Source organism: Erpetoichthys calabaricus, chromosome 6 (assembly GCF_900747795.2).
Source record: "Erpetoichthys calabaricus chromosome 6, fErpCal1.3, whole genome shotgun sequence".
Taxonomy (NCBI): Eukaryota; Metazoa; Chordata; class Cladistia; order Polypteriformes; family Polypteridae; genus Erpetoichthys; species Erpetoichthys calabaricus.
The window spans coordinates 76,423,967-76,448,682 of NC_041399.2; the positions used below are offsets into that span (position 1 = coordinate 76,423,967).

General features: G+C 34.9%; 1 protein-coding gene across 1 annotated transcript in view; it reads left to right on the plus strand.

Moving 5' to 3' along the window:
• lama1 (laminin, alpha 1) overlaps positions 1–24,716 on the plus strand; it is a 200,034-nt gene that overhangs the window by 42,577 nt on the left and 132,741 nt on the right. The window contains exons 4-10 of the mRNA XM_051928752.1: positions 6,266–6,508; positions 12,185–12,364; positions 16,760–16,849; positions 17,371–17,488; positions 21,034–21,212; positions 23,074–23,179; positions 23,329–23,489. Of these exons, the coding sequence (XP_051784712.1) occupies positions 6,266–6,508; positions 12,185–12,364; positions 16,760–16,849; positions 17,371–17,488; positions 21,034–21,212; positions 23,074–23,179; positions 23,329–23,489 (1,077 nt within the window). The remainder of the gene's footprint in view (positions 1–6,265; positions 6,509–12,184; positions 12,365–16,759; positions 16,850–17,370; positions 17,489–21,033; positions 21,213–23,073; positions 23,180–23,328; positions 23,490–24,716) is intronic.

Sequence of the window (24,716 nt, forward strand, 5' to 3'; positions counted from 1 at the left end):
AAGTTTTTTCTTGTGGCCAAGGTGGCTTGGTTTAAAGAAAACATCCAAAGGCTTAAAGAATCCCAACCAAAAGGTTCTGGGATGTTAATTGTTGTTAAAGACAAACAACCAGCAAGCAGCAGGTTGTGCTATCTGTTTACAAGAATTAGGCAAATTAATGATGCCATACTCTACATGCACCTTACTCTCTGTTTCTGTTTGCCAAATGTTTGGCAGTTTTTTAGATTACTGTATATAAAAAATCTTGTGCTGGACATCTAGCTTTGCCATATTGTGTAATTTGTTTCTGAATGGTTATATTCAAAATGATCTTGTCTTACAACCCCAGTAATTTTAGAACAAGGTGAATTACTTTTTGTATGCTGTATATACGTATAAATGCCATTGAAACAGACCATGTGTTAATAAATAAACAGAGTAAAATTCACATATTTATGTAGTAAATCCTTCAACCTGCTTAAATTTCATGTATCTTTGTGAACAAAGTATTAAGATGATTATATAGTCTTGTTCTCTTTTTAGGTTTTTTATTTATTATACATTAGTAAGCAACATATAACCAAAATGATAGTGTTACGTAATTTTTAGGGACTTGCCATCTGTAAAATTAATTACTGAGAATGAGTTTACTAAGATGTAGTTTTTATATATGCAGACATGTTTTTGTAATGCACAAAGTTAGAGAACCTGATGAAAGACTTATTTGTTTTGATTGCTTATTGAAACAGGATTTCAAATTGAGCAATATCAGCAGTGCTTTTAATGTGTAGATGGCAAGTCTATAGCTTTTGAAAAATCTCTGTATAATCACAAGTAACTCATTTGCAGTTCAGGTTCAGTCAACTGTGTAATAAGCAGAGAAGCCATTCAATGGCCTGTTTTGAATAAAGACTGGTTAACCTCATCAGACTTGTGGAGCATTTTGGGTTAAGGGAATGTGGCTCACACCATCAGCTAAATATGTGGCAAGGCATATTTATTTTAGTTGACAAGCTTCAATTGGTACAGAGCTTGCTTTTCATTCTGTGGTAAATGAGCTGCAACTTGAATGTTTAAAACTAGAATCGTGGGAGAAAATGTTGGGTTTCATAAAATAGAGCATACCTTTAGAGTACGGTTAACAACTTAGGTGATTTCCTAAAAATAAATTTAAATGGTCCTTCACCCATGTAACTTTGATCAGTAACTTGCACATTGTGGCCAGTGGAAAATAAGGTGAATGAGTGTGTTTGTAAAATGTATATTTAAAAGCCTTTACATCTATCACAGAGTGTTGCTGCTCAATGCCCCTGGATCTGTATAATGATTGGGAGACAGTATTTTTCTATGAGAGTGAAAATATGAAAAAATATGACAATATTTTAAAGCTGTTGTTACTTTTAGTATATTATATATATCGAGTATCATACTATTTCACAGGTATTGGTATCAAATAAAAAAATCACATCTTCAACTTTCTCACATTGTTCTTTTCATATGCATTTAAATTAGAGGTTTTAGATGTCACTGACTTAATTTTACATCATAAAGATCATAGCCATTCTTATACTGCAGTTTATGAGCTTGAGTAGATCATTGAATTTAGTGTCAATGAAGAACACACTGTGTACCCTGCCAGAATGGTCATCTTAACCTTCCCTCACTCAAGCAATCCATTTATTAGGCTGTGGAGTTTATGCCCTTTGTACATTAACACAATAATTCTATTAGGATATAATATAATGTGTTAAATATAGTGTTGCAAAAGTCAGTTAATTAATTAATCAAAATATTTTAATAAACACTTAGCTTTTTATTTGTGGCATTATGGGTTTTAGACAGAAATAGTGCTTGGTGCTTCCTCCTTTAATCAGTGACTTTTTATAACTATCGTAACTTAGCTGTACACTTAAGGATTCAGTATGTTAATTATATAGTACAAATAAACAAGCTGTATTTATATAGTACCTTTTACAGCTGACTCCCTATGACCCCGATGGATGAATTGATAAGTGAATGGACCTTTTTATAGTGGTAACCTTTAACACTAGAATTACCAGAGCCTACGAAAAAACTCGTAAATCCGTCCCACCTTAAATCGCGTCTTAAATCCGTTTGCACCTCTCCGCCAGAGTCCTTTGTCATCTAAATGTGCTGATAAAGCTACTAGCAGCCAGCTATTCCATCCCCCCACCGACTTAGAATGAACTTCTCCTAGCTCAAGCCTTGCCTTGATTTGATTACCTGGGATTGAAGTGGAGTTTTACAGTGGAAATAATTCTAGCGTTATTTGGAATACACGCATTTCATGTGTGTTCCATTTCTATAGTAGGCTGTGCAAACACATTTTTAAAACAGAAACGTTTTTCATATTCTAATAGTAAATGACAAAATGTAGGCATAAACTATATAATGTATGAAGCCTGAAGTCCATATATCAAAGAAACACTTTCACAAAAGGTACAAATAAAAGAACACTGACTCTCTAAGTAAGATCGGGGGAGGGGTGATGTTAGAGCGCCTGCGCTTATTCAGTGCAGCTGGGACAACGCACATGCTGTTCTTTTTTTCTTTCAGTACACGTGGCTTCCCTGTTTATTTCTATATCTAGTGACTTCTCTGCCTGTCTGTCTCTCTATTACGCAGTGCTCTGTCTGTCTGTCTGTGTGTTATGGATCTTAAAAATAAGTTATAAGGACAGTTGTTCCTGTTAATTGCAGTCTCAATTGTTAAAAAAAAATTTGAAAAGGAGCCTCCCACATGAAAATATAACGATCTCAGTAACTGACAGTGCATACCAATGTATAAATTTTATGTCCGTTTGAGGTTTAAAAGAAAAGAAAAAAAAAGCAACACTGCATCCCCAGCGGGGAATCGAACTCAGGTCTGTGAGGCAAGGAAAAGCTGCTCTGCGTTAAGAGGCAAATCTTAACGCGCTACGCCACAGAAGCTGTTGAATCATGCTTGAAGCTTTTGTGAAAGTGTTTATTTGATCTTTGAAACTTGGGCTTTATATATTCTATAGTTTATGCCTACTACATTTTGTAACATTTATTACTAAAATATGAAAAAGTTTCTGTTTTAACAATGTGTTTACACAGATTACTTTAGAATAATGACCTCTTATTTCCACTGTAAAACTCCACTTCACTCACACATAATCAATCAAGACGTGAGCTGGGAAAACTTCGTTCACGTTCTAAGTCGGTGGGGGGATGGAATAGCCGGCTGCTGGCAGCTTGTCTTTTATCAGCACATTTAGAGGACAAAGGATGCTGGCGGAGAGGTGTGAACGGATTTAAGAAGCGATTTAAGGTGGGCCGGATATACGAGTTTTTTCGTAGGCTCTGGTAATTCTAGTGTTAAGGGACTGCAACAGGGTCACACAGTGAGTTAAATCCAGGAAGTGAATCAGCAGCATTATGTTTAAAAGTATTGTACTTGAAAAGCTTTTGGGGATAATGTTGTGAAAAGTCAAGCAAAATGACACCTTTTATTGGCTAACTAAAAAGATTACAATATGCAAGCTTACATCTTGCCTGAAGAAGGGGCCTGAGTTGCTTCAAAAGCTTGCATATTGTAATCTTTTTAGTTAGCCAATAAAAGGTGTCATTTTGCTTGACTTTTCACTACATTCATAATGGCTAACATGGTACAACACCCTAGTACTACAGGGATAATGTTTGAAACATTAACAGTTACAGTATGTAATTTTCAGCTTTTACGTTTTCATGTGCTACCTATACATTAATATCATCCCTTAAAGAGGTATTACTTTAATGCATTTGTATACAAATTAAGCATTTTTGTTTTGAAAAAATTAGTGCTTCTTATGTTTAAAACATTGTGTGTAGTTAGATACAAATACCATATCTTTTTAACAACCCACTTTCTGTTTTATAATTGGCAGTAGCATTGTTAAACAGACTCTGTATTCTCTTGTAGTTATTTATTATTAGCTTTTTCTACATTTTTCTGAAATATTACACCTTTAGTTTTACCATTTGTTTCAAGCTGGCAAATAAACGTTTCGAAATGCTTTGTGAATACAACTATTATTTTAAAGTTTTCTTTTTATGACAAGGCATTATGTTAAGCTGTTATTTTACGATATATATTTGTTGTGCTGTTCTATTCTATGTTGTAATCCAATAAAGAAGACTGACTTAATTTTCATCCTTTTTTGTCAGGTGCATTATAAAAGACAGATAATGTAATAGTATCATTCTCTTTTATTTATATGGTACCCTGACCATTACAAAAGTATAAAGGGAAAATGGCTCAAAAATAAATAACAGCAGAATAGTAGCTGGGTTGTGCAATGGTTAGTCCTACTGCCTGATGGATCCATCATTTTGGGTATGAATCCCATGTTTGGTTGCTTTTCTTATGGAATTTGCATGGTATCCCCATATCTTTGTGTTTTTTTCCCATGGAAACAGAATTTCATCACAAAGATCTATGCGTTAACTGTTAATGCTGTTTCTTGCTTTGTGTCTGATGCTTTAGGGATGTGCTGTTGCCCTCTGCCAAAAATGACTTTTTCTTAGGCAGAATAATAACTGTAAGCTGTGGATTTATAAATGACATACTATTTAATTCCATTTTAGTTAAACATAACTTGTATTAATATAATCAAATGTATTATTAGTTGCTCTCAATTTTTGAAAATGATGCCCACGTGGCAAGTCCTAAGAGTAATATGATTTTTTTTAACACCATGCTTTTTACAGTTTAATTGATATGTATAGTGTGTGACATGCAGTGTTACTGGTAATGGCCACACATTTAATTTGTTCAGCTACTTGTGAAGTATAAAGTATTGCTTCAACTTACGCTGTATATTAAGAATTGAGTATCTTCTGCCAAAGACATACATTTTTATACTCTGTGTACCAGAACAGTAATCTAATAATTATATAATATTTGTTTACATATCACATTTCTGCAGTTTATATTTCTCAATAAACCAACACCAAAAATGTACTGAATGACCTGCATTAAAAAATTTGAGCATTTGCATTCTGAGGGATTATATATTGACATCAACAAAGCAAATTTAAGGAATGTTTACCCTAAATTTCACCAGCATGTTACCTGCCCAACTAGGCGTACTAATACTGTGGATCATTGCTATATCCAATAAAAGACCTTATCTCCTGCTACTGCACTGTCATCTTGGGACGTATGATCACCTGTCAGTACTCCTGCCAGCTTGCAAACTGAGACTGAAATTTGCGGAGCTAAAAAAAACAATCAAATTGCCGAAACCTCCCTATGGGAATAAACTAAAGACGAAATTTATTACATGTAACAATTAAGTTACACTTTGGCATGGATCAGGGATATTTATGGACTACAAAAGTAAGGCTTAATCCAATTTCGTCTTCATTTTCCTTTCCAGGTTAACTGGTTTTTGTTTTCTTTTCATTTTAATCACAACAGAAAGTAGACACCATTTGATTGCTCGTAACACTACATGATTCATCCTTCTTTGTTTCTGAACAGTAAATAATGTAAGGAAGGCTTTTAAATGAGTTTATATTCACTAAACATCTAGTCTGGATGGAATTTCGGGGCATGTTTTAAAACACTATAGCAGCCAATTATCTGATGTCTTCAGTGACATCTTTAACATTTCACAGAGGGAATATATTGTCCCTATCACCTTCAAAAGGACAAGTAACCCTGTGAATCATAGAACAAAAGTGGACTCTCTGAATAACTAAAGACTGGTTAGGACACATTAAAAAGAATATTCTAGGTAGTCATGATCACCACCAGTTTGTATATCTCCATAACAAGTACACGGAGAATTTCATATCCCTTGCACTTCATTCCATATTATATAAGCTGCTATGCCAGAGTTCTTTTTATAGAGTACAGCTCAGAAACCACCAAACCCTGTTGATGAATTAATTTTCTTAGGGACTGTGAATCTGAAATGTTAAAAATTATTAAATAGTATATATTGTCCTTTACTAAAAGTTGTCACATTCAGTTTAAATGCATTTTAGTTGCTATTTACTGTGCCTGTTGCATCAAAAACATGCCTCCAGACTTTGAAAAGTGAATGTGCTCATTGCCCTTTAATGTATAAGCTGTTTTTTATTTTTGATGATTGTATAACCATTGCAAATACAGATAAGACTATTTTTTCATGTCATGATATTTTTATATATATTTCATTCATGTAACCTTCAAAATTAAACACTTCAGCAATTGCCTCGTTATGTTTTTTCACAAACATTAATGAACTGAAGATATTTGTTCTCTTTTTCTGCAGGTTTTCCAAGTGGCTTATGTCATAATAAAATCTGCTAATTCCCCTCGACCCGGGAACTGGATTCTAGAGCGCTCTGTAGATGGTATTGAATTTCAGCCTTGGCAGTTCTATGCAATAAGTGACACTGAATGCCTTACAAGATACAACGTTACACCAAGGCTTGGGAACCCAACCTACAAATATGATGATGAAGTAATCTGCACATCCTACTATTCCAGACTCGTCCCCTTTGAACATGGAGAGGTAATAGTGAAAACCAATGGTAAAATACCCAGGTTACCTCTTTAATCATCACATATGTAGTGTGCTTCTTGCGTTTTTTTTAAACAGTTCTCTCTTTCAAGTATTAGTCCTTAATATGTTGTTGTATGGAATTGTACTTAAGATGAGTTGTTAACATTTGAATTCTAATTGATGGATGTATCTCATAAACTTATAAAATACATATATTAACAATTATGTTGTTAATTCAATTCAGTTTATTTTTGTATAGCACTTCCCAAGCACAGGCTCAGAGTGCTTGAACATTTTTAACTACAGTAAATTATAAATATTACCGGGTTTAAGTTCAAAAGCATGCAAATTACATTGAACTGAAAGTAACATAGATTATGTTTAATGATTAAAATAAATATTGACACTATAAAGTCCACTGATGTTAGGTTTCAGATATGAGCAGTTGAGATATGAGGAGACAAAATCAAAAACTCCAAGCGTTAGTACTACAGGAGAAAATAAACTTCTTGGGGGCCAATGAGTTGGTTTTTCAAGTCACAGTCAGAGCAAGACAAACTCACAGTTGTGATGATTAAAGACAACAGATTGCCCCTCCCCATCATGGTCTTTGACAAAATCAGAGCAATGTACAATGTACATGGATAGTGTAATACGAAAAACATTCATCATATTATAGATAGATAGATAGATAGATAGATAGATAGATAGATAGATAGATAGATAGATAGATAGATAGATAGATAGATAGATAGATAGATAGATACTTTATTAATCCCAATGGGAAATTCACAATTATGACTCAGTCCACGACATATAATATGTGTGGTCTCATTTTACATTGGCAGAACTAGAAGATTTGCAATGAACCATTGACTCCAGTTGTCTCAGCAGGATACCTGACAATAGAAAGAAAACTGATTAGGGTTAGTAACTGTTTGGTGAATCTAAAAAAGCAGAAGCAACCAGCAAACAATAGTACACAAAACAAAAGCAAAATGACAGTGCCCACAGAAAGCCAAGATGAAGGTGTTTCAAGATATAAACTCATTTTAACACTCTGAGAATCACCAAAATAATAACATAAATTAATTTCTCACTGATCACATATTCCACTTGGCTGAAAAAATAAAATGCGTTTACAAATGCCAGAGAAAAATTTTAAAAAGGCATAAAATCATAACAGCTCTGGGTTAATGGACGTGTCGTGTCTTCTCCAGTGCTTTGTTACTAGTGACACATTGTTGGTTGTCCTGCATCTTATTATGATGATGAAACCAAAAATGGTGTTATGAAATGCAGCACTTGGATGACATCATGGCTTTTCAAGTTGAATGAGGTTGTGTTAGTGGCTGTAAGCAGAAGTTGAAAGATGTTAGACTGCTATCTAGTGCTTAGTTGCTTCAACTGAGTAAAAGTTGCTTCCCACACGTTTTACTTATGACCCTAGAAGAGAAAAACAAAGCTCCTATATGTATTGTATTGTTTTGAAAAGAATTACCCAAAAATGTTTATGTTTTTGACAGAAATCAATACCTTATTTTATTAAGGAACCATTGAATTGATTTAAACATATAGACATAACAAAAACAACAACAACATTTATTTATATAGTTCATTTTCATACAGATGGCGTAGCTCAAAGTGCAAAGTTTATATGAAACAAAAATAAGATTAGGCAATACTAAGTAACAAAGAATAAAGTAATGTCAGATGGCCAGGAGGACAGAAAAAATAACAAAAACTCCAGATGGCCCAGAGGAAAAAAAAATCTGCAGGGGTTCTAAGGCCAAGAGACTCCGCTGCTCCAAAGGACATGCTACCTAACATAAAAGATCTAAATCAGTCCTTATGGCTTTTAGTTTTCATGTGAAAGAATTAGATGATGATGGACTGAAGGCATTACCCCAGATGTCCACATGGCCATCAGTCAATGTAGGGTCCTTAATCAGGAACCGGAAAAAGAACACCAGAGAATAGTAGGGATTAGTATGGATTGCGAAGCCTTGATAAAAATGATGATTCAATGTTCATATAGCCTAACAGGAATACACTAAAATTTAGCAATGAGAAAGCCATGGTAAAATAACATGTTTTTAGCGTTTTTTTTAAAATGCTACATCGTATTAGCCTGGCGAATTTCAATCGGTTAACTATTTCAGATTTTAGGTACATAACAGCAGAAGGCTGCCTCATCCCTTTTTCTAAGTTTAGCTCTTGGAATTATAAGCAGACACTCATTTGAAGATCTAAGGTTACAATTTGGAGTGTAAGGTGACATGCATTCCAAAATATAGGATGGATTTAGATTATTTAAGGTTTTGTAAACTATTAGCGGTATTTAATGTCAATTCTGAATGACACGGGTAACCAATGTAATGACATCAATACTGGAGAGATGTGCTCGGATTTTCTTTTCCTAGTTAACATTCTGGCAGCTGCATTCTGCACTGGTTACACCTAATTTATGGCTTTCTTGGGTCGTGCTAAAAGCAGTGCGTTACAGTAATCTAGTCAACAACAAAACAAAAGCGTGAATTAATTTTTCAGCACCTTGCAAAGTTCTAAAGTGAAAAAATGCTGTCCTGGTAATCTGATTAATATGTGATTTAAAATTTAGGTCAGTGTCAATAATTACCCCTAAATTCTTTACCTCTGTCTTGACTTTTAAGCCTAATGGGATCAAGTTTATTTCTGATACCCTCACTATATTCATTTTACCAATAACTAAGATTTCTGTTTTCTCCTTATTTAGTTTGAGAAAATTACTGCTTATCCATTCAGAAATGCAAGTATGACATTGGGTCAGTGAACCAAGAGAGTCGGGGTCATCAAGCGCTATTAATAAATACTGTTGTGTGTTATCAGCATAACAGTGGTAGCTCATGTTAGATAATCTGACCTAATGGAAGCATAGAGATCAAAAAGAGCAGGGGACCCAGGATAGATCCTTGTGGAACACCGTATAGAATATCTTGTGTCTTTGAAGTATAATTACCACAACTAACAAAGAATTTTCTACCTGTTAAGTAAGACTCAAACCAATTTAAGACATTGCCAGAGGCCCATCCACTGACTTAAGGCAATTTATAAGAATATTGTGATCAAAAGTATCAAATGCTGCATTCAGATCTAAGAGGATGAGAACAGATAAGCGGCCTCTGTCCGCATTAACCCAGAAGTCATTTACTACTTTAAAGAGTACAGTTTCTATACTGTGATTTGTTCTAAAACCTGACTGAAACTTGTCAAGAATAGTATGCTTATTCAAATGATCATTAAGCTGTGTAATGACTCCCTTTTCTAGAAGGCAGGTTAGAAGTAGCTCTAAAATTGTCAAAAACAGAAGAGTTGAGATTATTTTTCTTCTGCAGGGGTTTAAAATCAGCAGTCTTAAGATAGTCTGGGAAGACCCCCATATCTAATGATGAGTTTGCTATGTCAAGCACACTATCAGCTAGCACATCGGATACTTCTCTGAAAAAGGTTGTTGGTATTGGGTCAGGGATGCAAGTGGGGGGTTTCAGTTGAGAAATTATTCTGGATATATCCGGTAAATCCATCCTGGTGAACAAATTTAATTTGCTTAAAAAGGAATACTCAGATTTAATAGGATCAGCTTTGGTAGGGACATACTATATTATTTTTAATATCATTAATTTTGTGTTTAAAAAATATAGCAAGTTTCACTAGTTTGGAGGCATTCCATTGAGTGACCTGGGTTTAACAAACGATCAATAGTAGAGAATAAAATTTATTATTTTTTATAATTTTAGAGAAGTAGCACTGGCTCTCCAGGAGGACTGTGTTGTTATATTTCGTTATTTTTAGCCTTCAATATTTCATAGTGAACTATCAATTTAGTATAATAGTGCTGGAGGATTTTTTAGCCATTTTTTCAGGAGCAACTACATCAGTGGTAGCTCTCACTTTAACATTACAATTTTTCTCCTTAGTATTTACATTATTATCACTATTGTAGTAAGCACTACAAACTGACTGGTTGTTTAGAATGTTAGCAAACTTTGAAGCTGCAGATTTATCAAAATATCATTTTTTAACAATTCGCTTCTCATTAGTTGTATAGCTATTAGTATTTCTACCTTAAATAATATGAAAAAATGGTCAGATAAAACAATATCCACGATCTGCCTTATATTAAGTTTTAATCCTGTGGTAGTCACTAAATATCATATTATATAATAACATATCATTACTAATGTTACAAATAGCTATTACTGCTTGAAATGACTGATTTATAATTTGTTTTCAGCAAACATTACTCCAGTGTCAGTTTCTTAAAAACATAAAAACATCTGGGTGACTGCAAACTTTTGAAGATTAGTGTACTCTTTCATTAATTTCACCTATCTGCCTGGTACTTTACAATATACTATATTTTGTCAGTAGATTTAAGTCAGCTTTGAGTACTTTTTTCATTATAACATTACTGATAACAAACTTTGGATACATTGCCATCCAATAGTGATTGCCGAAGCACCTTCAGTATACCTCTTCCCTGTGACTATGGAGTCATATTGTTCAAATATGGCAGTTTGGGACAGTACCTAGGAATTTGTGGGTATCTCTCATTAAAGTCACTGCTCATTACTTCACCATCGGAAAGACTAAAGTAGAGTTTGTGGTACTACATTAACCAGAAAAACTAACAATGATAAATGCTTGCCAAAAATGTGTAAAGATACTATTGAAATGTGTTGTGGAAAATGAGGCAAAAGTAAAACATTTTTGTTAATATGAACCTTGTTATATGGAGAAATGTTGTAGGGTTAATAATGTAATAATTATATCAAAATGTGGGTTAAACAGCAAATACGCTATTGTATAGGTGAAATACAAAACCGTAGCTTTGGTCAAAAAGCGGGAACCAGCCCTATATCGTACAGTAATTGTATGAATATTCATAATTGTATGAATATATATAAAATACAAAAAAGAAAATGATAATTTCACCTAAAGTTCAGAATATTGTAACTCTCTTTTGCTTATTGTAAGGACTGGGATTTCTGAAAATAAAGTATTATAAAAAGCATACTATCAGTCAAAAGAACTTCTGCACAGCCTAAATAGATTCTTAGCTCATATTTCTGTCAGTTTTTGCAGACCCACACAACTAAAATGTAGTGCTATAATAAACACTGGCATTGTTTCAAGAGTATAAACAAGAACAATTAGACAACAGTGTAGAAACTGTTTCATTTTGTTTGACTGATCAACAATGGAGACTTCAAGATGACTCTTTCATGGATATTGAGCAGGCAGAAAGAGTAGTACATTTTTCATGTCATTTCAGCAATTTCATGTTACTAATAGCATTGCTGTGGTTGTGGGCACAATACAATGCTTTTACAAGTTCTGCAAGTATAAGGAAACACTACATTTAAAAGAATATTATTGTCCTATTTTTGCTATCCTTACATTCAATTAATATTTGTAGCACTTAAAATGCAGTATTGATAGGCAACATCACCTTTTTGATTTGTTAAAAGAACTACATATGGTCATCAGTTTCATTTTAAAAAAAATTACTATTACAGATTTAAAAAGTGCAGATTACTTTATGAATATCTTGATATCTTGTGTCACTGAATTGAAACAATCCAGAAAGAAAAATAAAACTAGTACGTGAAAACTTTTAAAAACTTAATTTTTTATTGTTTATAGATCCACACATCTTTAATTAATGGCAGACCTGGTGCAGATGATCTCAGCCCTGCCTTGCTTGAATTTACCTCAGCTCGGTATATCCGCCTCCGTCTTCAGCGCATTCGAACACTCAATGCTGACCTCATGACTCTCAGTTACCGGGACCCTAAAGATGTTGATCCCATTGTAACGCGCAGGGTAAGACAAAACCCACTGAAGTGTTTGTTAATTGTGCCATTTTTTTGTTTCAAATTCTAGGTTTATATCAATATCAGAATGTCATTTTATTGGTAGTTCTTAAAAAAATGATGCCTTAGATGTTTTTATAACTAGAATGTATGTACTGCATAAAACATTGAGTAGTATATCTATACATTATTGCAGTTTTTTAACAGTAAAGCTGCATAATGATCCATAATGACCTGTAACAAATCTATAGCTTCTTGTATTTATATGTGTGAGAAATCAAGCATAGCTGTGTTAGAGTATATTGATTTTATTCTGAGAATTATTAATTGTGCTGTTTCTGTGATTAGTTAACCCCTGGTCTTTTAACAGTTTGTTTAAATAAAAAAATTGGCTAACTGTTATAACCAAAGAGAGTTAAATTCTTTAAATAGATAACAAACCTCAGATGTCTTTCATTAAGAATGTGCAGAAAATATACAGTTTTATTTGTTTCCTTAATATGTCTCAATGTAAGCACCATTATTAGCAAATAGTTATTTTTTCCTTTTGTTCCACACAGATATGATAAAGCAGGCGTGTCAAACTCACTACCATTGGTAGGCCGCTTCGACTGCCATACGTGTGTCAGCGGGCCGCACTGTAACAAATACTATTATACTATTATACAAAGTTACTGTAGCTTTCTTTCTAATACTGAAAACTTTAAAAAATGTAACACTTAAAGTTTAAAGTTTAAAGAAAAACAATTTATTTCCATACAGTCTCCATACAACAGTGTAGAATTAGAGTCTTAGCCTCTTAGCTAGGTCCTTATTATATTATATTCATATTATATTCATTGCTTATATAGGAGCCTTACAGTGTGAGATTTATTTCTTTTGTCCCAACACTTGGCATTTCTTGTTAGTAACCAGTTCGTCAATATCAGGCTTGAAATCTTGTGCAGCTGCAACTTTTATGAGGGATGAAAGGTGCTTGACGGTAAGTCTTGAGCGATGTGGGGTTTTGGTAGCTTTCATTAACGAAAATAATTGCTCACAAAGGTAAATGCTTCTGAACATTGACAGTACTCTCGATGCCAACTTACGGATCTGCACATACGAGGGTGGCAGGTAAGCATACAAGCCTGGCACACCAACTTCGTTGTATTTTGCCTTCAGAATAGAATCTGACTGCACTTCAATCAATTCTATTTGGATATTCTCAGGCGCATTCTCAACGTTGTAAGAGAACAGCGCAATGCCCTGTTTGTGTGAACTGAAATCACGAAAATGCTCAGTAATTCAAGTTGGAAAACAAATCCTCCAAAAATCAAATTTTACTTTACTAAGTTTACTTCAAAGTTTATATTGTAAAATAAGCCGATATGCAAAAAGCCACCTGACCTACAATAATTTTACAAACTCAAAATCACAAAAATATATTAATAAACAACTCACCAACTTCTCGCGTCCACTTCAGATCTTCAGCTGTAGTCTGCACTAACTGTTCGTTACAATACTAGCACAAAATTACATGAAACTAGAGCAAAAAAACATGAAAATATGTGGGCTATTACTACTCGTGATGGTCAGTTCTGCCCAGTGGCCAGTCTCAGCAGCCCAGTCAGTAGTGTAGCCTTAGCAAGGGCGGCTCTAGGCTCATGGCGGCCCTGGGCAGAGAAAGAATCGGTGGCAGTGTCATTACGTATCTTATGCACGGCGGATGGCCACATCCGTTGCGGACACTGCATAGCCACCTCGTGCTCATGACACGCTTCTATATACGCGTGTCTGTAACTTGAAAACCAAGTGGCGGCCCATGATATTCTTATTACGGCAGAACGTTATAATACTACATATAGCTTACTGCTCCGACTCTAGTAAATACAGCCTACTAATTAACAAGAAACACAATGTTTTTCGGCCACATTGCCGTCAGCTGTGTCGTTATTTTCTCTTTCTGTTTTATATGCAATATATATTGGGGTGGCGGCCCCTGGGATTTGGCGGCACTGTGCAGGTGCACAGTTTGCACATGCCTAAGGCCACACCTGCTGCCTGCTGCTGCAGCCTAGCACTTCAGTTGTGATGCTGCGGCTCATTAACTTTGGTCAAGGCTCGTGGCTCTACTAGCTGATGACGTTTCCGGTACCGTAATGCCATGGGAAAATGCGCTTTTGTCAGAAGGCAGAAGTAAGAAAAGTCAATAAGTAACACCGAAGATGCAGAATGATTCAATCACAAACGATAGTAACATTTTGTACAAGTTCAGTGCTAACTAGGATCTGTCATGCGGGCCGCACAGATTTCTGTTGCTGGCCGCGTGTTTGACATGCCTGTGATAAAGCATGGCTGTGGTTGTTAATGATAAAACTGCAGTGATCTTTTCTTGGAACATTATTGACAGTTACAGTATTATTTTTATGCATACACAATATTTTTCACATATCGCCACATGAAAAAGAAATCCATTATTGACATGTTTATTTTTAAACCATTGATAGAGAATTCTGTTTGTTTCGAGCTCACCATGGAAAGCATCAATGGTTTACTTTCCTCTTTCATTGTTGCTTCAGATTATTATGTAGTGTTGTCTAGGTGGTTGTATTTGGTTCACTAATTCCAAGCTGCAGCTTTTACATTTTTGTGTTTATTACTGTCTGACTGTGTACATTATCTCTGGACATCTATGGATTTCATGCTTGGCTCAGGCTTGCAACTTAGATACCACTATGCAATTAAAATGTTCATCAACAACTACAGTAATCCCTCGCTACTTCGCGGTTCGCTTTTCACGGATTCACGACTTTGCATGTTTTTAAATACAAGTGATTGCCCGCCTATCGCGGAAGTTATGTTCCAGACCCATCAGCAACAGGAGAAAATCTGCGATATAGAAAGACCATATAAATAAACATTTTTATAGTTTAAGCCTTAAAATACCCATCCCACATGCTCTAAACACATGTAAACTTATAAAACACACTTTGTTAACACATATGATATGTGGATGCCGGGCTAAGGATATGAGTAACATCTCACTATTATAAAACATTTTTACTTCACGCAAGACAAGACAGTGAGACAGGAAAATAGGTGATGTACAGGCTTTTAAATTATTGACACGCAGAGCGACAAGCAGCACAAAGCCAGCACAAAGTCCACTTCTCCTTAGCGTTCATTCAGCTCCCCACCCCCTTGACAATGCGAAGTGGCAGGAGTGTACTGCGCCTCCGGGGAGGGGAGTTTGAGCTAACGTGTGTTCAGCCCTCACACACCCCCACTCCTCCTCCTCCTTCTGAACGTGCAGAGCGACAAGCAGGCATTTTGGCAGAAGCAGCACAAAGTCCATTTCTGCTCAGCATAAGTTCAGCTGCCCCCCTTCACAAAACGAGTGCAGACACATCGACGTCTGATCGCTGCGTGCCATGTGCAGTGTTGGTCTGCGGTGTTTAAGAATGCAGAAAGTGTTTAAGAGCATAGGAAGTGTTTATAAGAGTGTGGGAAAGGTTAACAAGAGAGTGAGAAAGGTTTATAAGAGTGTGGGAAGGGTTTATAAAGCCTTAAAATATGTATAAATAATAAAATAAATATAGGTCGCTACTTCGCGGATTTTCACCTATCGCGGGGGGCTCTGGAAAGTAACCCCCACGATAGGTGAGGGATGACTGTACTACAAATCTAAAGTTGCCCAGAACAAATAAACATTAAAACCTAACCTTTTTGTGTCTTATATGACATAATCCATGTTGCAAGCCATATATTTTGCAAGCATTGTTGAAATTTCAGAGTATTTCTTTGATAAAATGGTACAATGGGGTGTATTATATAATATTTTATGAAAACATAATAGAAACACAATATATTGGCAATGTGGTGAGAAGTGTGCAATTAGGTTATGTCTCTTTCTTTCACTGAGAATTATTACTCGTTTTCAACATATAAACTCCCATCCCTTTAAAAACCAATGTTATTCCATATGTACAAGGTTAATTAGCATAGTCCATATATGGTAAGCATAGCCATAAACAGGATTTTGAGGCATGTTCATGTATGCACATTTGCAAGATATTTGCTATTTATAAAGGGTGTTTGCTATTTACTGCATGTGGCAAGTTTTATGAATCAGATTTTTTTGGTGTACATATTTTCCTGTTTTTCAGCATATGCAAACTTTCACATTCAAATCCATGCAAAGTTGTATAAATGAGACCCCAGTAATATAATGCCATGGATGGTGGCAAGTATAACAATCATATCCTTCCTGAAGAACCAAACATAAAAATGTCTCCTGTGTTTCATCTCAATCTTATCTATTATGTCTTTTTATTATTTTTATTTACCATCTTTATTTAAACCCAATATTTTATCTTGAGTAGTTTAGACTGTTCTCTTTTTCTAACCTGCTCTGTTTTGCTTTTAGTATTTCTATTCCATCAAGGATATATCAGTAGGAGGAATGTGTATTTGCTATGGTCATGCACAAAGCTGTCCTTGGGATGAAGCAACAAAGGTACTCTTTAAGTTACTGCTTCATGATCTTTCTTTTCTCATTTATATTTTAAATACAATTATTAATTCTATATTTTAATGTAACTATGTTTATATTTTTCTGTTTTTTTATATATTATAGATGTTATTTTGCACTGCACTTCATAATTCTGAAGAACCTTTCATTTTTTCATACATATATTTATATTTTTTTATTTTATACGTATATGTTTATATTTTATTTTTTACAAGTGTTTTATTACTGACTTTTTAGTATACTGTTTTACAGTAAGAAGCTCAATTTGAATTAGTAAATCTGTTTTATAGATTTACTTTAATGTATGCAAAATTAAAATAGACAGAAAATGTATTATGTGCATTTCCTTAGACATTTTTAAATCATTTGTTTCCATTGTATGTTTTTTCTTTTCCCCAGACTGTTTTTTCCTTAAAGGCTATTTACAATGTATTATATAGAAAATGCATGGCAAAAAGTTACCAGCTGCCTAACAAAACATCTTCTGTTTTCTTTCATTAATTCAGAAACTACAATGCGTTTGTGAGCACAATACTTGTGGTGAAAGCTGTAATGAATGTTGCCCTGGCTATCATCAGAAACCCTGGCAACCTGGAACAATCTCTACTGGCAACACATGTGAAAGTAGGCAGAAGTTTTCTCTTGTATCTTTGCCTGGAATATCCTGTAAAATAAAAACCATAAATAAGCCACTGTCCTTTTTTGACTTGTTTTATTGTCTTTTCATTATTTCTAAAATGCATTTTGCAATAAAGTGTTAATAAGTTCACAGTGGCACTTAGTTGGGTAGACAGGCCTGATTAAAGATTAATGTAATTAAGTTGAGATCAAATGTTGATGGCTACAAAAGGAATTATACATTTAAATAATATTGTTAAACATTTTATGTCTTACTTTTCTTTTGCTTTTTCTTAATACAGTATGTTGCTCAGTGTTAATTGTTACACTAAAAGGATGCACATCTTCTTGAGCCTTGCAAACTGCATTTATAGAATCATACTTTGTAACCTTATATAACCTTCTGTGTTTGTTTTCTGCCACTCTTCATAGCATCACCTCTTTTCCTCATTTCTTATTGTACCTTAGCAATCCATGACCATGTCTCCTTGTCCATTGCCGGTCCTTTTGTCCAACTACAGACTTTTTTGTTTTCAATCTGATATTTTTCATCACTTGCCTTTCACACCTTATGTTTCTGAAACCTCTTTCAATCTTGCTATCAATGTTTCAACAATTTACTTCTCATACACTCTTCATTCAACTTCTGTTGCTCACATTGCATAATTTCCTACAACCAGGCAATTGGGTGATACACAGACATTACCAACATGTTTTTTCCTCCATCTTAAATATAGTTTTGCCATTTCCATTTCATCACCAAACTTCACAATTCTCTCATTTCCTGTTACCTAAACTGAAATCCCTGTGTATTCCCTCGTAACTATCAGCAGTGTCTCCAACATGCTAATTGAAGTCACCACTTATTATAGTCACCTTCCTCTTATGCAAAACTCATGTTTCTCTTTATTGCTTCTAGCAACTTGTGGGCCATGTGCTGATACTATACTTATCAGTTGTTCACCAACAATAATCTTAACAGGTGAACTACACTCTTTCACCCTCTTCACCTTCACCACTTTGCCCATTTTGTAGACAAGCACATCAACTCCAGCATTTCTATCACTTCTCACTTTGTCAGAAAAATTTGTATCTTCCATGTTTTCTTCTAAGCATTCTCACATTTTTATCTTTCTACCTTGTCTGCTGTATGCAGCACATACATCTACTCGACTTCTGTTTAGCACTTTCTCCACTTATTCTGTCATGCTCAAAATATTCCAAGCGGTAATCCTTAAAACTCTCTCCTTTATACCTCTTACATGCAACCTTACTTTCATTTCCCCTACCACCAGCCACAATAATACATTAGCTCTAGGCCCATTAGAAATTAAGTTTCCCTGTCAGTGGTTCTGCTAGATTCTACTACAATCTGGCGTGCATTTCCCAAAAGCTTTGTTATGTCTAAGGGCCAGGTTATACTTGATGCTCAGAACATTTATGTACACTCATCATGGCTGCCATATGTTCCCAGTGTTTTTTTGATGTGTCCTCTGAGCATATCATCAGAAATTAATGTAATGCATGCGCGAGTTACAGTACCAGCAAAAATTTGGGTGGCAGGTTTTTTTAAGTTTTGGTATGTGATGTGAGCATCGTTATTTTTGCTATCAACATTTCCATAGTGACGAACATGCCTGTCATAACGACTGGCATCAAATCGCCAACTCTTTGAATGTGGATATGGAAACATGCAAGACAAAACAGAAGCGTAGCAGAAGTATTCGCGAGCATGTGTGTCACATAGCTTCAAGTATATCCCGACCCTTACTACTTCGTTATCTCATACTTAAAATTATTCATTAATTAAAGAGTGTTTTTCCCAGTACCCTGCATAACTAAAGTAGTACTTTTTCACATTTGTAAAATCCAACCCTCTCATTAATTTTAACGTTGTTCTTTAGTTGGAGTCCTCCCTGCAATTCTGTCACAGAGGCACAGAGGTTGCCCTAAGTCAAACACAAAAAACACACTGACGCTCTTATTTGGACAACACAGTAATAGTAATAATAGTAATAATAATAATAATAACAGACATTGCACTATTGTAGGTGCAGTGGATAGAACGCATATCCCTATTTGCATTCCCAGCCTTTAGAATCTCATCCGTAACTGTTGAAATGGGTTCTCATTGTCAGATATCCAGGTAATATGCAACAGATCATCAGGGACTTACAGACCTTGTGGCCAAGTGACCAACTCTGGAGTGTGTCAGATGGCAAGGGATGGTGTGTTTGCTGGTGGTAGGTTGCTGGGAGACAATTGGGTGTCATTTTCGTGAATACCTGGTAACTGTAGTGATGAACTCCCAAACAGTGACTGAGGATAGGTAACACCGCACACAAAAGCACATGCACTGTTGCAGAGCACACACTGGGTATGTGGAAGATGCAATTTGGGTGCCTGCACAAGTTCTTGGTGGCTTCCAGAAGTCCTGAAAAACAAAATTTCTTTATTTTTTCCAACTCCTCCATAAGTTGTTTAACTCCTCTTTTGTAAAGTGTTGTTTTCTTTTCCTATTGCAGCCTGCCACTGTTCTTTTTTGCAGTGATGCTGTATCATGTTTTGTGCCCGATTTTCAACTAATATGTTAAATTAACATTAGTTAAAATTTTAATTTCTTTATTTTCTCTGTGTGTGTGTGTTTAATTTGTACGTGTCTGATGTGACAATATAACATATATTTGATTATTAAAATAGGCGGGATTGATGTTCCTGTTATCAACAGTCTGCTTTTCTGATGTGGGCGTTGGGGAGGAGCCCAAAACAGTAGTACTTTAAACTAGTTTGTTCATTCTCAACTAACGAAGGGCTTCGGGAAACACTCGTAAAACTCACTTGTTCTTTACCTAAGTTGTTTGTTATCTCATTCATTATTCACTAAGATTAATTGTTTTTGGTAAATGTACCCCTGTTTGACATAGGCAGGTGGGGTGCTTGATGGGTACTATAGGCTATAACCTACCCGTGGTTTTTTAAATAATCAACATAAGTTGGGACAGCTGTGTTGCTTCAGCTTGCAAGGCTTAAATTCCTTTAATTGCCGCAGAACATCTGTTGGTTGTATCCTATTAGTTGTTACCTGAAGAAGGCCCATTTGTAGTATTCTGATATTTCCTTTTTTAGTTTTTGCTAACCTAAACATTACATTTAAACCTCTGGCTGTTTACTGCTTACCTTTTCACCATTTTAGGTCATTCATTGAATTTCAACTGATAAAAATGTAAAAAAAAAACTGGAAAAACTGAGGTGTTCTAAAAATTTTGATAGGTAGTTTATAACTGTGTAAAAAGCACAAATTACACTACATTGTGTTTTTGTTAATAAATTAATTCTTTGGCCACTCTTTCTACCTTATTCTACCAAAAAAATTAAATAGATTGTAGAACATAAATTAATATTTCATTGCACTTTAAAAAGTTTGGTTGTCTAACTATAACATGGAAAATAAACTGAAAAATTGAACACTAGTATATTGTGACATGTCCTCTTCTCAAGTAAAGACCATAATAGGATTGTCAAACAATTCAAATGTGCATATGTTCTTACAGAATGCAATTGTCATAACAAGACTGAAGACTGTTACTTTGACCAAAGTGTAGCGGACCGCAACATGAGCAGGAATATTTTCGACCAGTATGAGGGAGGTGGTGTCTGCATTAATTGCACTCAGAATACGGCTGGCATTAACTGTGAAACCTGCATTGATGGATTCTATAGAGCTCACAAGGTGAAGACTACATTGACTTTCATGTGTGACTGAATGTTTTAAGGATAAAATAATAGTTTTTCATTTTCATAAAAACATTTTTTCAGTGAGCATGAAATCATTTTTGACACTTTCCCTGCCAAAGTGTTTTGTAAAGCGTGGTGTTTATCTTAAATGGGTTGTGCTAATATGCTGATTACTTTTGTTATAAAATACCAGACTGAATAAGATCAGAAAACAATTTGTACTTTGTTTCAAACTATCAGAATGTATCCATGTCTGTAACTGATAATGACACCTCATATAGTAAAAAAGGATAAACTCAAAAGGAATATAGATGGCATTTGTTAATACAGAGTTTTTCATGTGTAGCTCAGATATTAAATTAAGGCCATTCAAGTAGACACACTTGCAAAACCCAAACAAAATCTTCAAGGCATAAAATGCAGAATGGGTGTTTACAAATGTTACTGTCTGATTGTAGGTCATGGGATGATTTAAAGCATCTCTATGCCTCAAACAGCAAAGGCATTTATTGCAGTTTAAGAGTCTCCTAACCCCATAAAAGTATGGAAGAAATAATAAAGAATAAGTAGGCTTGTCAACCATATTTGGTTGTTTGTAATTAAAAAATCATTTTCACTGTGGACATGGAAATTTCTGCTATATTTTTGATGGTCATCCCCTTTACAAAAAAGCAAACGAGAAACAGAATATTTTTTTTAGCAAAGTAGTCACTCTGTACCTGAAAGAATGTTACATATTCAACTTAATATTTATTCTGTCCATGTCAAAAAATTATACATTTTAGAATCAGACCTGGATGAATGACATTGTCTAGTAAATGCATAGAAATAAACAGTGTTATATTATGGTATTCTATGAAAATACATTTACAAAAACACATATTAAAACTGCTGTAAAATAGCACAACTGTCATAAATGACAAGGCACTTGTGAAAAGAACTCCATTATAATTGACATTTTTGCACTCTGATGCTTGGGATGAGAATGAAGTCAGTAGTTTAACACCACTCATGATTTAAAGCTGGCAATTTATTAATTCACTAGACAAAGAGCCTGTTTCGACAACGTAAGATGAAATGGGCACGAGTTTGTGTCAGTCCAGTACAATATGGAATAGTAATAAGTATAAGCACCACAAACCTGATATAGGTGTATTGAATGAATGTGTAATTGAATCAGAATTAGGCCTCGAGCTGTAGTCGAAATCGCCTTTCAGGCCTCTAGAGCTTTAATCGAAGTTGCCTTTCTCTTTGAATTTTTGTGGCCGTCAATCCGCCGCCTGCCGCAATGTTGGGGTTGTATGTCGGTCACGTAAGGTTTTTCAGGCAGCTGCGCAGAAGGCGACTGCGCATTCGGCTTCGGACATGCGCAGAAGGTGACTGTGCATTCGGCTTCGGACGGACGTGAGTGAGTGAGTGAGTGAGGAGGCAGGCGAATTATGTATTAAGATTATATACATTTTATAAACAAACTTGAATATTAACTGCCATTTACAGGTTCTCACCATCCTTTTAAACTGTGTCTTTAGATTAGATTAGATTAGATAAACTTTATTAATCCAATGGGGAAATTCAAATACATATAGCAGCAGAAGTATAAAAACAAGAATACAGTCTCACAAGACAGATAATACATCCAATCAATCAATCAATAAATAAATAAAAATAAATTTAACAAGTACACTATGTGGAAGCATTGAATTGCCTGATAGCAGTGTGCAGAAAAGACCACCCAGAGGTGAATTATATGTGAGTATGCACATCATACTATTCTACAGTGAACATGTAGAGTCCTGTGCTTATTAAACTGATCTAAATTTTCATGTTGATCTGCTTTCTACTATTCTCAACCTTAGGTTTCTCCCTATGAAATGAATCCCTGTGCACCATGTAATTGTGATCCTTATGGAGCTGAGCAGTCCGTTTGTATCAGAGACGATGCTGAGGCTGACTTACATGTAGGTAAGTTGATACAAATTTCTCTTAATGGTCCTATCAATTTTTTCATAGATTTAATATTTTTATTTTTTTAAATGTTGTATACCTTAACCCAGAGAAAAAATAGTTTGCAAGTGCAATTTGTTTTTAAAAATCTTTTGTATTCTTTTTAGGTCTACTCCCAGGGCAGTGCCAGTGTAAGGAAGGCTATGATGGAGTAAAGTGTGATCGCTGTTCATTTGGATACAGTGGATATCCTCATTGCGTGCGCTGTAATTGTAGCTTGGTAGGCAGCACCAACACAGACCCTTGTGCAGAGGAGTGTGTATGCAAGGTACGTAAAAGCCAGCCAAACAGCTTATTTTAGAATAAAATTGTGTGGTTTAGTATTATTGACATCACAATAGGGTAAGGTTAATGTAAGGAGAAATCCCTCCCAGTGTCATTAATCTGTAATTTTTCCAAGATGCAAACATTCATTGATTAACTAAACTTTATCTTCTGCCATACAGAGACATCATGAAGGACGATGTGTAAAAAATGTGTGAGATCCAAATGTTCAAGATGGGAACTGGGTTTATATTAAATATATTTTTGGTGGAAATTATAATGCAATATAAATAGTAGGTAACTATATTACAAAAGTGAAAATAGCAGTTCAGCACTCAAAAAATATTAACACTACCATAATAGTTTTAAAATACCACAAATAACACATTTTACTATAACTGGCAAGTTTAACTGTCTCATACGTTGTGCATTATAAATGAAAAAGGGAAATATAAATCAAAAATGCAAAACTTTAAAATAATATTATGCCGTAATCTTTGTGCATGATGCTCGTTATTAATGCTGCACAGAACCAGCGAATGATGACATATACATATTCAGTTAGAATTTGACTGTACTCTGTACCTGTGACAATACTACTACTTCCAATTTCAGTTTCATTAGATTGATTAGTAGTATTGTCAGTCTGGTTGCAGAGTTCAGTCACTGCTTCACTACTTTTCTTATAATAAATGGAAATGCAAGTAACATTTGGAACTTTGGGCTTAATTATTTTAATTGATAAAATAATGAGGGAGGGTGATAAGGACAAAAGTAATGTACATACATACAAGCAGTACGTATATTCTCAATCCTTCTTAATCCAGTTTAGGGTTAGTGTGGATGGAGCCTATCCCAGCAGTACTAAACACAAGGTAGGAAACAGGTTTGGATGGGATTCCATCCCAGCATCTTAGAAATATTCATTTGAAACATGTAGTCAAAAATTGATTCTTACATTTCAAATTCGAAACCATTTAGGAACAGTTTTTATCCAACAAGATTTGTTTTTAAGATGTCAATGCCAAAACAAGAAAAGCTTAACCTAGAATTGAAAATCTTGTTTTATGAGTCATAGATTGTCTAATGCTGTACTGCAGTAGCCATTCTTTGCATCTTCACTGTGCAAAGCTGCAGATAGTGCTGGAAACTGAGTCTTTTTTAAAGAGAGCTGCTTGCAACTACTTTTTCATCTGTGAATTGTAAGCTTTTGCTTGGTAAAATTTTACTG